The sequence below is a fragment of the Ammospiza nelsoni genome, chromosome 2 (assembly GCF_027579445.1).
Source record: "Ammospiza nelsoni isolate bAmmNel1 chromosome 2, bAmmNel1.pri, whole genome shotgun sequence".
Classification (NCBI taxonomy): domain Eukaryota; kingdom Metazoa; phylum Chordata; class Aves; order Passeriformes; family Passerellidae; genus Ammospiza; species Ammospiza nelsoni.
This window is the reverse complement of record NC_080634.1, coordinates 15,268,473-15,282,102: the sequence shown is the minus strand read 5'-3', so window position 1 is coordinate 15,282,102 and position 13,630 is coordinate 15,268,473. Positions and strand designations below refer to the sequence as shown.

Genomic DNA, 13,630 nt, shown 5'->3' with positions numbered 1-13,630 from the left:
CCTCCGTCAGTGTTTGTGCCATTGTGAAATATGTTATACAATAATTTGTGCTAAAGGAAATTGAAACCACAGCATCTTGTGTACCAAGCCAGTGTCCGGCAAATAAACCATGGAGATTCAAACACCAAGAGGACACTGTCTCCCGGGATGTATGTTTCAGGGGATTTTTTCATCTGACAAGACCCCAGAAGGAGGCATTTGATAGGCATCATCAGAAATTTATGCCAGGAAGTTTTCACCTGACAGGATTCCAGGAATTATCCACCAGTTCCGGGAAACGGCAGCAAGAAAGAAAAACTAGGATAATATGCTAAAATATGCTAAAGAAGAGCCCCTTTCCAGAGTCCAAAACACTGTATAAAATGGATCCCTTTGAAATGACACTTTAGAGACCCACAGGGACTTTGGTGCGATAGAGGCCAAATCCAAAGTCTCCCCGACTCTGATCGCCCGGCTCAGATTCAATTCACTTGTGGCTTTTTCCAAGTTTATACTCTGATAATTTAATAAATTTCTTTAATTGTTAAATTGGAGTATTCATTTATAGCACCATGATGAGAATGAATGAATCATGGGATGAAGTCTTCCCAAATTACAGTTTCAAAGGTTTAACGAATTCTCCAGTAATTCATTTCAGTTATGCTAACAAAAGCCAGTAACACCAGCAAGACCACAAGCACAGTGACAGAGGTTTCTGCAGACAGCAAGGTCCACCTGGCACTTAGATATAACCCCAAGGCTCGTAAGAAATATCAAGGAGAAAACAGCGTGGCAAAGACCACAGGGACCTTTCCTGTACAGCATGTTCTTTCCAGGCTGCCCTGAATAAAGCTGGCATGATTATCCCTACTGGGGTGCTCTGAGTGACGACCGTAGTTGAAAACAAAATATGTCCCTGTCTTGATTTAAAAGACAAATGTCCGCCAAGGAAGGTAGGAACCTTCCTGGAACGGGAAGAAAACATCCCTCTCTCCAAATTATTGTAATTTGAAAATTACATGGCTTTCAAGGAAAAAAAAGAAAAAAAAAATAGAAAAAGGAGTAACAGTTCGCTGCCCGCTCTTGAGAGGCCGAGAGAGGGAGCCATGATCCCCTCAGCCGGCGCCGGGAGGGAAGGAAGGGAAGAAGGAAGGAAATTGCTCCTTTTGCAAACTCAGGGGCATCGTTCGGCCTCAGCACTACAAGGAGCAGCTGGCAGAAGCAGGGGAAGCAGGCAGATTCGACCGCAGTGCCGAACTGCTGCGTAGCAAAATCCTGGAGCCGAGGACACCAAGTCCCTCAATGCCTTTATTGGAAGGAGGACAGGAAGGTCGGACCCACCCGCAGCAAGTCTCGGGTCCCAGATCACAATTTGTGGTGGGTGGCATCACGCCACAACTCCCAAAAAATGCTGAACAGAAAAGCCCATGTCCTCAGCCAAAAACTCCCCATCCCCACAAAAACTCTACTGGAATGCCAGGAGACTTCCTTTTATGCCTTGATGGCTAACTGTTCACCCAAAAAGCCACTCCCTACCTTTCCAGTGTCTCCCTGATAACAAAGGGAAGAAATTCACTGAGAAACCTGAAAACCCACAACAGTCCTCAAAATTATCTGAGACCTTAATTTGCTAGAACGGACTCATAACCCAAGCTGTGTGATCCAAAGGTGAGATGTCTTGCCTAAGCCAAGCATCCAGCCCCAATTTTCAGTCAGCAAGATGGTGACTCCTGCTTGAGGACCGTGGTAAAAATAGATATTGTCAAGCTTATGCTTACACTTTCCCCATTTCACCTTCTTCATCTGAGATTACCAAAGCACCATGGATGTATGAGGGAGGATGGGATGAGACTGGTGTGAAAAAGCAGTGATGTCCATTCTCTTGGCATGGGGACAGAATTTGTTTTTTCTGTTAAGCTAGGTGTATCCTTCATTGTAAAGATGCACTGATAAATGATGAGCGAGGGATTTTGAAAATGGAGATAGGGTTTGGGCAGCAGCAGACAGATTACTGACTGCTTTTTGAACATAGCATCGATAAAGCAGTCCACTGCATCCAAAATCACTCTGTAGGCAACATCAACACAGCAGGCATCACAGGTTATCTATTCAGACATACTCTAGCTCAGACAGATTAATTTTAAACTTTTTAGTATATTTTCCATATTATAATGCAGCTGAGCTCAGTCATGTATTGGAATTGAAGAATCATAGATTTGTTTAGGTCATAAAAGCCCTCTAAGACCATCAAGTCCAATCATTACCCCAGTACTGCCAAGGCCACCACTAAACCATGTTTCAAAGTGCCACATCTACATGATTTTGAAACAGTTCCAGGCACACTGAAGGACTATAATAAGAGTATATTTAAAAATAAATAAATTAATAAATAAATAAACAAACAGATTAGAATATGTTTAAAATGCTGGGAAATTAAGCAGAAATATTTCCCTGGGCAATGCATTGGATCCTGACTTGATTTCTCACTCATCCCACTCTTCAAAACGCTCAAGCTCATTTGGGTCCTGGCTAACTGATTCTCAAATCATTAATTAAATTGCAGTCAGTTCCAAGGGGGATAAATCCAGCACCAAAGTGGTACTTGTGCAGGGGTGGTATCAGCAGAAGGTGTGCCTTGCACACACTGCAGTGGCCTGGCTCAGCTCAGCACTGTCAGGCTCCGTGTACTGCAGCACACTGCAGATTCACACTGCCCAGAAAACAGATGCTCATCACAACCTCTCTATGCTTCCATGACAGCAAACATTCACAGGGATCCCTTAAAAGCAGTGTTTAAAGCTGTTTCCTAAAATAAGACAGCAGGCAGCACTTGCTGCCTCCAAGCACTTGACCATGCTAAGTTTGCTGCTGGGATCTGGTAGGATTAGGAGTCATACTTAATCTTCCCAGAACGCCTAATTCTCCAGGGCTTAACAAACTCTGTCTGTATACAAATACAGTCCAGAGTCCTGGATATCAACCCAGCCCTTGTCCCCAGATGTCACTTCCTTGTGTCCCTTGTGCTGGGACTTTGGGCAAGTGAGGTTGTTCAGCCTGAGGAAGAAAAGGTGAGACCTTAGAGCCCCTGCCAGTGGCTTTAGCCCTGTGCTAAAGGGGCTCAAAGAGAGCTGGAGAGGGATTTTGGGCAGGGGCCTGGAGGAACACAACAATGGGAAATGGCTTCCCACTGACGGAGAACAGGGTGAGATGGGATATTGGGCAGAAATTCTTGGCTGTGAGGATGCTGAAGCACTGGCACAGGTTGCCCAGAGAAGCTGCGTCTGTCCCATCCCTGGAAGTTTTCAAGACCAAGCTGATCAGGGTTTGGAGCAACCTGGTGTAGTGGAAGGTGTCCCTGCCCATGGTAGGGGGGTTAGAATTGCATGATCATTGAGGTCTCTTCCAACCCAAAACATTTCATGATTCCATAATTCTATGACTGAGAAAATATTTTGGAGAAATAGTATTACGTGATTGCTTGGTTATAATGCTCTCTATATTAAATCTCTTTTAAATTTTTCTGCAGTCCTTTTGTGTTACTTCCTCTGTTTTGTCCCAGAGAAGCGGGGAGGAAGGCTCCATGGAGCCCTCTGGGCCCCCACCGAGGGAGCTGCAGCCAAACCCCACACCATGCTCCCTCTGCTGGTGCTAGTGTCCTCCTGCCAGGAAGGACACCCACGGAACACAGTGAGGCGTTCAGGAGTGGGGTTCCATGTTCTTTAGAAAGGAGCAGGAGAAGGGTCACTGCTGGGCTGAGCTGGCACCAAAATTTCAGCAGAGAGGCTGGTCCAGCACTTCACTAAGTGGTGGCTTACAGCCACAAATAATTTACAGAATATATATTGCATATAATTATGGCAGTCACATAAATAATTTAATTACTTTATGGTTTGAGTTGCAATGTGACATAGAAAATAGAAAATTTCAGTTCCTTAGAAGTTGCTGAATAGAGCTTAAAGACTAACTACAAACAAAGATAAAAGGATGTAAAGGTATGCACACTGGATGATAAATGTTGCTTACCAGTAGAAGAACAGATAAAGAGGGCTACAGTGGTTTTTTTTGCAAGTTAGGTAACAAGAAGCAACAGCACATGCCCAAAGAAAAAGTTCAAGGAGAGGTCACATTTAAAATTGAAATATTCACTGAATGGTATCACCAGAGATCCCTTTAGAGGACCTTCCAGGAACATAAAATGATTTCTAGTAGGAGGAAGTTGCATGCAAATTAGTTCTAGGAAAAGTGATGTTTATGTATTAGCTAGGAGACACACTTTAATGAATATATATAATGTTGTAAAGCCTCACCAAACACAAAGGATTAAACAAGACATCCTTGCAATGTGTCCTGCACAGGTAAAGAATGCCTGCTTTCTAACACTTCAAATTGTATTAGAAAGTTTATTTCCTGGCTGATTTCAGTATCAAAGGGACCTTAAAATTCCATTCCCTGCCATGGGAATGGACACCTTCCACTAGACTGGGTTGCTCCAAGCCCCGTCCAACCTGGCCCTGGACACTTTCAGGGATGGGGCAGCCAAAGCTTCTCTGGGCAACCTGTGCCACAGCCTCACAGCCAAGAATTTTTTTCCTGATATCCCATCTAAATCTACCCTCTTACAGTTTGAAACCGTTCCCCCTTGTTTCATCACTATAGTTCCTGATGAACAGTGTCTCTCCATCTTCCCTGTAGGGCCCCTCAGATATTGGAAGGTGCTGTGTGATGTCCTCACAACATTCTCCAGGATAAACAGCCCCAACTTTCTCAGCTGTCTCCAGTGGCAGGTGCTCCAGTCCCCTCACTGACTTTGTGGCCTCCTCTGGACTTGCCCCAGAAGTGCCATTTAACCTTCTTAAGATGAAGGCTCCAGAACTGTGCACAGTATTCCAGGTGTGATCTCATGAGAACAGAAAAGAGGGTTATTTCTGTTTGAGCAGCAAAGCTGATGGGCATGTCATCTCTGATCCTCACTTTGCTCTGGCCCCCCCTAATCCTTATCCCAGGCCCTACTCCATGCAGGATGGACTCATCCCAGGCCCTACTCCATGCAGGATGGACTCATGCCAGGCCCTACTCCATGCAGGATGGGATCTTAGGCTGGGTTCTTATTTTTTCCTTTAGGCTGGTGTGTTCTTTGGCTTTTTGGGCTCCCAAATTCTTTATCCTGGACTGCAGCACTCAGCTTCTGACTCCAGGTGATCTCTGACCAGCTGGGTGCATCCCATCTGAGTTCTCTCAACAGGCAATGTATTCCTAAAGGAATTATCTTAGAAATTCCCATTGCCTGGTCTATCCTTGAAGCTCTCTTCCTTGCACAACCCATGAGCTCTTCTCCTGCATTGCTCAGATTTGTTCCAACTTGTGACAGGTCTGAGGCAGGATTGCTGCTGCTCCATGTAGGAAAGACATTCTGTGCTGTCCTTGTGAGCTTGCAAAGGCCTTCTGAAGATAAGGAAAGCCCTGTATCTCTCCTGAGGAAGACACCAATGTTGTCACCGTGGAGACGTGATGAAGGAGAGAAAGTTAAGAGATACGGACTCTAGCTCAGTGGGCTCCCTGATCACCCACTGAGAACTTTGTTTCTTTCTTATAACCAATAGACAGTGAATGTGTATGTTGAGTGAATGTAAATATCCTGAAAGAGTATAAAAGCAACATGTTGCTATAATAAATCTCTCTTGCACGCTTCTGAGGGAGTTGTGGTACTTTGTGCTGTGTCATGCTCTGTAACGACAGCTCCATGCATCCATACCATGACAAGGGGACACCAGATAAAAGAATAAGGGCAAAGGCCAGCCACACATATTAAGTAAATCAGGGAATGTCACAGAAGTCCTTTTCAAGAGAACAGCAGTTCTCTGAGACTGCCCAGTTCACCCCCAGCTTTACCCATCCATCCCCCTCCTCAGCAAAATGGGATACTGACATTGCAGACCATCCAAGAACTCTTGGATTTTGGTTAAAACTTGGCCCTATGCCCACTGGGTAAATTCTGAGCAACCTGAAGGGCAGGAATGTTGCAATATAGACATGGAAAACGAAGGTGAGATTTCCCTAGCAGCTGGAATGCAGCAAGATTAAATAGGTATGGAAAAGCCAGGTGATTGAAGCTTGCGGTTTGTAAAAATGGTAATCCCCATTTGTTACTGTGCCTTTGAGTAATCTGGGAGCTGGAAAGGTTATCCTTCAACACCAAGCTCCCAGCGCCCCACGCCATGACTGCTGGCCCCAGACTGTATCCAGACTCCAAGGACAAAGCTGGTCCCTGGAACGCCGAAGGGCCGATGGACCGGTGGCACTTACCGTGACGGGGAAATAGTCCCTCATGTACCTCCAAACGGCGCAGTTCCGGAAGACGTGGATCCGCCGCCCGCCCTTGCTGGGCTTCTCCCTGTCTATGAACCACCATGCAGCATAGAGGGCACTGACCAGCCAAAAACGAGTGAAGAGGAGGGTGATGAAGATGGCAGTAGAGCACTGTGCTGAAAGAAAATCCAGCAGTGACTTGATAGTTGGATTAGGTGGATTTTGGGAGGAATGGTTCGTTTGGAGAGGCATTTTGGTCCTGGGATGGAGCCTCCACTGGGCTTGCTGCTGAATTTGTCAGTGTGAAGGCACCTCTGATGCAGATGTGGTTTCTTTTCTATCTGCCCCAGGGACATGAAAAGACACCAAGCACCTCCCTTGTAGCAACCACCAATTTCTCCAAAGGCCACAACATCCCTCTCTTCCCAAAATGCTGATGAATCTCACTCCATTCACAGTGTTCTTATGGATCAGCTCTCTATCCCTCTGCTGTCTTGCTTTTCTCTGGAGTCAGACTGATCTTTGCAACAATAATGGCGCTGTTTTACCCCAAAACTCCTGTTTATACTTCCTGATGACACCTGATATTTTGCAATGGCAGCAAGAAGGGTCCTATGTCCAGTCTGTACAGTCCCCAATAGCTTTATCTTGAGCTAATGATTCCCCATTTTAGTTGTGTCCATGGTATATACCCATAGATAAGATTTTACTCTTTAGTGAGTTTCATGTCACTGATTTTGAACCCTTTCCTCTACTTCTAATCTTGGACTCCAGAAGATTTTCAGTTCTTTCAGCTTGGTGTCATAATGGATTTTATAAGAATGCTCTATTTCATTCTCTATGACTTCCATGACTTGGGACCTTGTCCAGTTAGTGCCAGGTTTGACCTCTACCTCCCACCTCCCTTATACCCTGTGTTTTGGCATAGAAACAAGAGAACAAAAGCATTTGTGCAAACCGACATCACTTGGTACATAAATTCCCACCCAAGCCAAACACTGTGTGTCTGCAGATACTGGAAAGTGATGAAGGCCACCAAGCTGCCACCTGGCAAAGCAGATGTGTGGCCGGGAAGAGCTGTGTCCTCTCCATCTGTCCCTCTGGAACGCTTGGTATTGCTTTTGAAGGGAAAGACTGAGCTGAAGAAAACCCAAATATTCATCCAAGTCCTTTGCCTTCCCCAGCTCATGGATTACATAATGTTTTGTATACTTTGCTCTACTTTGGGTCTTCATTTCAGATCTTCCACCCAGGGCTGGAACATATGAGGATGGAGATGCCCGGCTCAGCTTCAGCTTCAGCTGTGATATAGATGCATCCACACCCTCATGCTCTGAGACATCTTGTCCACCTTTGGGAGCCACCTGATAGCTGCTCTCTCCACCTCCTCTCCGCTAAGGCCTGTCAGAGACATGGAATAGGATGCTCTCATCTAAGACCTTCATGTACCTCCTTGTTTGCTTTCACTTAAGGATAAATCAGTAGATCATATTTGTAGCATTTTTTTTCGTGATAAGTCACCCTAATAACAAAACTTTGCATGAAAAAAGTAAATTCTTGTCCTTTTTTAGAACACTGTCATGATGGTACCAATAATTCCTATGGGGAAAAAAAGTGCAATAATCTAACAGGATCCTAAATCTCCTGAAAGCTGAAATAGGATTGCATGTCTTCCTGTAAGAAGAGACACTGCAGCAAGCTCCTGGGTAGGCACTAAGAATTTTGCAGTGGGAAAAAAACTGCAGCTCTTGGCAAAGCAGGAGGTCGAACCTGTACTGCATCACACAGGTCAGAAAGAACCACTGCTCACACCTGGTGCCACACTTTTAATGGAATCATAAAAGTCCCCTCAAATCTGGCCTTGGACACTTCCAAGGATGTGGCAGTCACAGTTTCTCTGGGCAACCCGTGCCAGGGCCTCACCACCATCACAGCCAAGAATTTCTTCCCAATGTCCCATCTAACCCTGCCCTCTGGCAGCAGGAAGCCATTCCCATTGTCCTGTCCCTCCAGGCCCTTGTCCAAAATCCCTCTCCAGCTCCCTTGGAGGCCCTATAGCACTGGAAGAGACTCTAAGGTCTGCCCAGAGCCTTCCCTTCTCCAGGTTGAACACCCCAGCTCTCCCAGCCTGTGTCCAGACCAGAGGAGCTCCAGCCCTTGGAGCAGCTCTGTGGCCTCCTCTGGACCTGCTCCAACTGGAGTCTCAGAAAAGTGGAAGGGATTGAGGGAATTCCTCCCTCAACCTACTGCTCACACTTTGTTTCCAAATGCCACAGACACAGACTTTGTAATTCTCAAGAGCTGCATAGAACATGAGCTGCAGCTCCAGGGTCCACATGATAAACAAACACAATTTTACTCCACCTAGGAGCCTGGTCATCAGGTCTGCTGCGAAACTACAGTGCCTAATTCTCCTTTTATCTTAGTGTGCAAAGCTCAAAGTACATTCTGTAAAGTGAAGGAGTAGTTCTGGACCAAATCCATGCTTTATCTTATAATTATATAATTATTAATTTCTTCCTCAATTCATTTGCAATTCAATTTTTTTTTTTCCCAGAGCAAAATTTGCACTCAGTGACCTTCACTCAATTTCAAGATTTGGGATTTTTTGTCCTTTTGAAACCTTTTGGTGCTCTATGGGAAAGGGCCCCATTCCTGTCTGAGAATGGACTGTCAGTCTGAACGTTACTGTGGATGGCACCAAAGAGATAGGAACATTCCAGAAAATGTAGAGTTATATCTGCATCCAAACAAATTCCAGCCTTAGGCAGGCATCTGATTATTTATGGTCTGTAATTTGGTGAGGAGGAACAACTCCTTACCACTGTCTGGACACCAACACTTTGTGGGGCACTAGCACCAGGCTGGAAATTTTCCACAGAGCTCTATTAGTGTGTTCCAAAAGTCATGTCAGGTCCCCAGGCTAAGTCCACCACCACTGGTCCCACTGCTCAGAAGAAATGGGCAGGTTTGAGTTGCAAACAGGTTTGAGGTTGGAAACAGACATGATCCTCATCTCCTCCTTCTGCAGGTCTGGATATAGCTCCTCCAGAACTTTACACTAATATTTACACAAAAAATTTTGAAAGCAAATCAAATCACATCAAATTTGATCCCTTACCGTCCTGAAACACCCTTGGAACCCCAAGAATTAGAGTTCCTGGGTTCTGTGAAATTGGATTTTTTTGTTGATTTTAAATGCACAGATCAGGAATCAGTCTAAAAATGTTTCTCCCTATCACCCCGTGTAAAAGAATCAAACACTTTACTGCAATTATACTTTTGGCAGCCTTTCTAAATGCAGTAATGCCTCTGCCCCTGCAGCTGCCATCAGGAATGTTTTAGTTTATAAAGATTAAGCCTGAGCCTTTTAGGGTTGGAGTTTTTTAACTAAAATATTATTTTTCGGATAGGTATGTATGTATGTGATAATTTTGATAATAATTGTATTAATTATGATACCTTTCAATTTGTGCATAGATTAATTATGAAGGCCATTAAAGGAGTGCTTTTTGTTGAAAGGAAAGGGGGAGATGTTGGGATGTTGGGAGACACAAGACAGGTGAAGGTCTTCAGGCTTGGTTAACATAAGTGATTTGATAACAGGATGCCTTGGCAAAAGCAAATGGAACTTTGAAAATTAGACCTAGATTGCAAGAAGATTCAGACTGGTTTACCAGAAAAAGCAAATCTCATTAAACTCTGCAAGCAAGAGATGTTGTGATATGCATAAGTTTGTGTATGTGATTTTAACCTAATCACTGTAGTACAAATTACTAGGCTCCCCTAAAACAGTATATAAGCATCTGTATCCCACAATAAAATCAGATTCTGATCACCAAATCAGTCTTCCCTATCTCTCTCCATCGTCAACATCTGGACTCCTGTGCTATAGCCCAACAGCATATGCTAATTTGCTATAAAATGGCTTAAGCCCTTACACAGAGCTCTTTCAAGGCAGACAAAGGCTGTAAGAGCATGGTTAAGGGCATCATGTAAGTCATTGCAGATGCATCAGTTCTGTTATCTGAAAATAGGTAAATCTGGGCTGAGAATAGCTGCTGCACTGTCTACACTGTCATGGAGAGTGGAGACTGCTTCAAACCAAAACTAAAACCAAAGGGTTCCTGGCAAGAAGGAGTGTGATATGCAGGCCCTAAATCTTGCACTTTCTGATGAGTCCAGATTCAGGAAGGTTTCTCTATAATTGTCCATGGTGAGGTTTGGCTCTGGATGAAGCATTCATAGGATGGTCCTGGACTCAGCAGTGCATCTGTTGAGCAGGGGTGCAGCAACTTTTCATGGTCTAGGACCCAGCATCTCACATCTCCATGGCTGTATGAGACTCAGCAAAGACATATCCATGTGTATTTGATGGTTTGTTTGTTTGTTTGTTTGTTTTCCCACAGGTCAATTGGTTTTCTGGGCTGGATTCTTTCAAAGAAGCTCATAGCTTCTTTGCTTCAAAGAAGCAAAAATTAAGTGGTGTGTTTCTTATGCTGAGTTTTGCTGTGAGCTGTAAATCCCTCTCTGGACAAGAAAATGGCCATATCACAGAGAGCACAAATATGCCATGGGCTCCAAGTAAGCCATGGGTTCCAAAGGAGCCACAGGTTTCAAGGCACATGGAGAACTTCTCTGGCCAAGTCTAAGCAGGAACCATGTCCCATCAAAGTGCTCCTAACCCAAAATTTGTTAATTCAGCCTGAAATAGGGAAAACTGCAGCCCACAGAAAGAGATTTTTGTTATCACAACAGCACAAAAGTGAGTCAGATTCATACTGCACTTGCCAGTAGGGCTTGCAAGATCACTGCAGAATCACAGAATACATTGGGTTAGAGGGATCTTAAAGACCATCCAGCTCAACTGCCCTGCCATGGGCAGGGATAGCTCCCACTAAACCAGGTTGTTCAAAGTCCCATCCAAACTGCCCTTGAATGCCTCCAAGATGCACATTGCTGAGGTCCTCAGTGCCAGCCTGCAGTCCTGATTGTGGCCACCTACACAGATAGTGCACCCTTGGGCACAGCTGATGTGGGCAGGCTGTGGACTACACTCAGCTGCCAGGCAAGCCTGATCTTGCTGGTACCCTGTGCCCTTTGAGCCAGCCCTGATGACTCCAAGGTTCGAAGTCTGGGTGTGGTGTGCTGGGTCTGCAGAGGCAGCATGCCCAGATCTACTGGCCCTGCACTGGGTTTGTTTGCCAGGGTTCAGCTCTGCACTCATAGCTTGGCATGGTGTATCTGGATGGGTGTCCACGCCCAGTGGAGAGTGGGAATGAGAGAGGAAGAAGGAAGCAGTGCAGCAGGCTTGGGCACCAGCCTGCTGATTTCAGCTTTCTGCAGTAGCCTGGTTCCTCTCCATTACAAGGAGGCACTGGTCAGTGCTCAGATCATGTACTGGGAAGGCAATAGGATCCCCACTCCACGCCCTGCAACACTTTCTTACAACCTGCACTCCTCCTCCAGCCTCTGAAATAAACAGAACCTTTTGTCTCCATGCTCTTGTCAGGATCATCCTCAAGAAAACCAGCAGTATGCACAATGCCTGCCTGTTGCAAGGGATGCTGGAGCAGAGCTCCTTGCCGGCGCTGGGGCCAAGCTGCTGCCCTCACCCAGCATCCTGCAGGGGTACATGAGCCCCTCCCACAGTGCCTGGCTTCTCAGGGGATGCATTTGCACAGCCATGGCAACAGCTGCCTGCAGTCAGGGCTGCTGGCATCTCTGGCCAAATGGGTGTTTCAGAAGCCCTCTTCTGGCAGCAGAAGCACAAACCTGTCTCCCAAACAAAGGAGCAGCCCACAGCTAAATCCTGCCCACAGAAAGTCTGAGCTCCGTGCCTGAGGATTGTAACAGTGCAACAAGGGGTGTTTGGCAGCTGATGGGATGAAAATAAAGGTATCTCTTAGCATCTGGCTTATGCGGTTGTTAAACTAGGATATTTTGGTTGGAAATCTCCAGGCTTAAAGAAACTTTGTAAAATGAACAAAACCAGCTGGAATTGCTTCATAAGGTTTTGTTATCACCTTTTTAGTGACCTCTTAACTGCTTTTGGTTTCAGATTGTATCACCAAAAGAAACCCAAAATAAACCCCAAAACAAACCAAACAAAACATGCAAACCCCCAAACCAACAAACAAACAAAAAACCAGCAAAAACACACAAAAAACACCATACAACAAATCAAGTTCTTCCCGGGAAAGACAATAAGCTCTTGAAGGTCAGCCATGGGAGGATGAGTGGGTTTGGGTCTCATCCTCATTCAGAGCAAACTGCATTTCCCTGCGGGAGGTAGAGCCTGTGTTTGCAAGTAACTTCTACAACTGCAGAGGATTCCTCCCTTCTGGCTATTTGCTGTCATTCTGCTGGCTCTAGAAGTTATTTCCATCTCTGGAAAGTCAAGTGCCAGTTTGCTCCCGATACCAAGAAGGGAAAAACCTCCAGTACAAATTGTTTTATTGGAAGCTCCATAAGCCCCAACTGTGTCCATGCTGAGAATGGGGATGTGCTGTTGGAGCGCCTGTTAACACTGTGACCACGTCTCTACCTCATCCCAACTGAATCATGGACTGTGGAAGGAAATTCAGATGCAGGGACAGAGAGGGAATCATGGAGCACTCCAAAATGTCCCATTCTGGCCAGCTGTGTCCTAGACTGCATGGCTATTGCCAGATTTTCATCTCTCTTGCTAGGATTAATTGGTGTCTCCTCCTGCCAGGTGTTCTATGGTGGCAGAAGGTTGATCACATGTGGGATCTGTTCTCCACTAGAATGTTGATCACATGTGGGATCTGTTCTTCACTACAACATTGACCACAAGTGGGATCTCTTCTGCTCAGGGAGACCCCCAGGGTTTATAACACAAGTACACAATGGCACCAAGTATGGCTGTTTGGCGCTTCTCTTCCAAAAAAAAAAGGGCAGTTTCATCCATCCTGGTGACCAGCAATGGCCCCTGGCCTCTTGAATTGCACAAACTGGGATAAGGTGTAGTTCAGAAGAGTGATACTTATATAAGGAATGAGGGATTTGTCTTTACAAAGAAACAGTGAGTCTGCTAGTAGATAAAACTGAAATAAAAGCAACTCAAATGCCTAATTCACAACTATTTGCAATTCTTGCAAAACTTTTTAAAAGGGAAATCAGTTAGTAATCAAGGTATATGATGATCTAATTAGAGAAAAGTGGTCAATTGATGCATCCCTGGATGGAAGGAACACCCAAAAGTGAGGAAAAGGTGAATGGCCACCTCAGTGAATCATGCAACACTATGGAGCAAACACCTGGAATCCCAATGTATTAATATCAGATGCCAGAGAACCTATTTATAATTTAAATTGGATAA

General features: G+C 45.1%; 1 protein-coding gene across 1 annotated transcript in view; it reads right to left on the bottom strand.

Moving 5' to 3' along the window:
* The window catches only part of MOGAT2 (monoacylglycerol O-acyltransferase 2), a 28,286-nt gene that overhangs the window by 10,986 nt on the left and 3,670 nt on the right, over nt 1-13,630 (bottom strand). Inside the window, exon 2 of the mRNA XM_059466281.1 lies at nt 6,283-6,461. Coding sequence (XP_059322264.1) covers nt 6,283-6,461 — 179 coding nt within the window. The remainder of the gene's footprint in view (nt 1-6,282; nt 6,462-13,630) is intronic.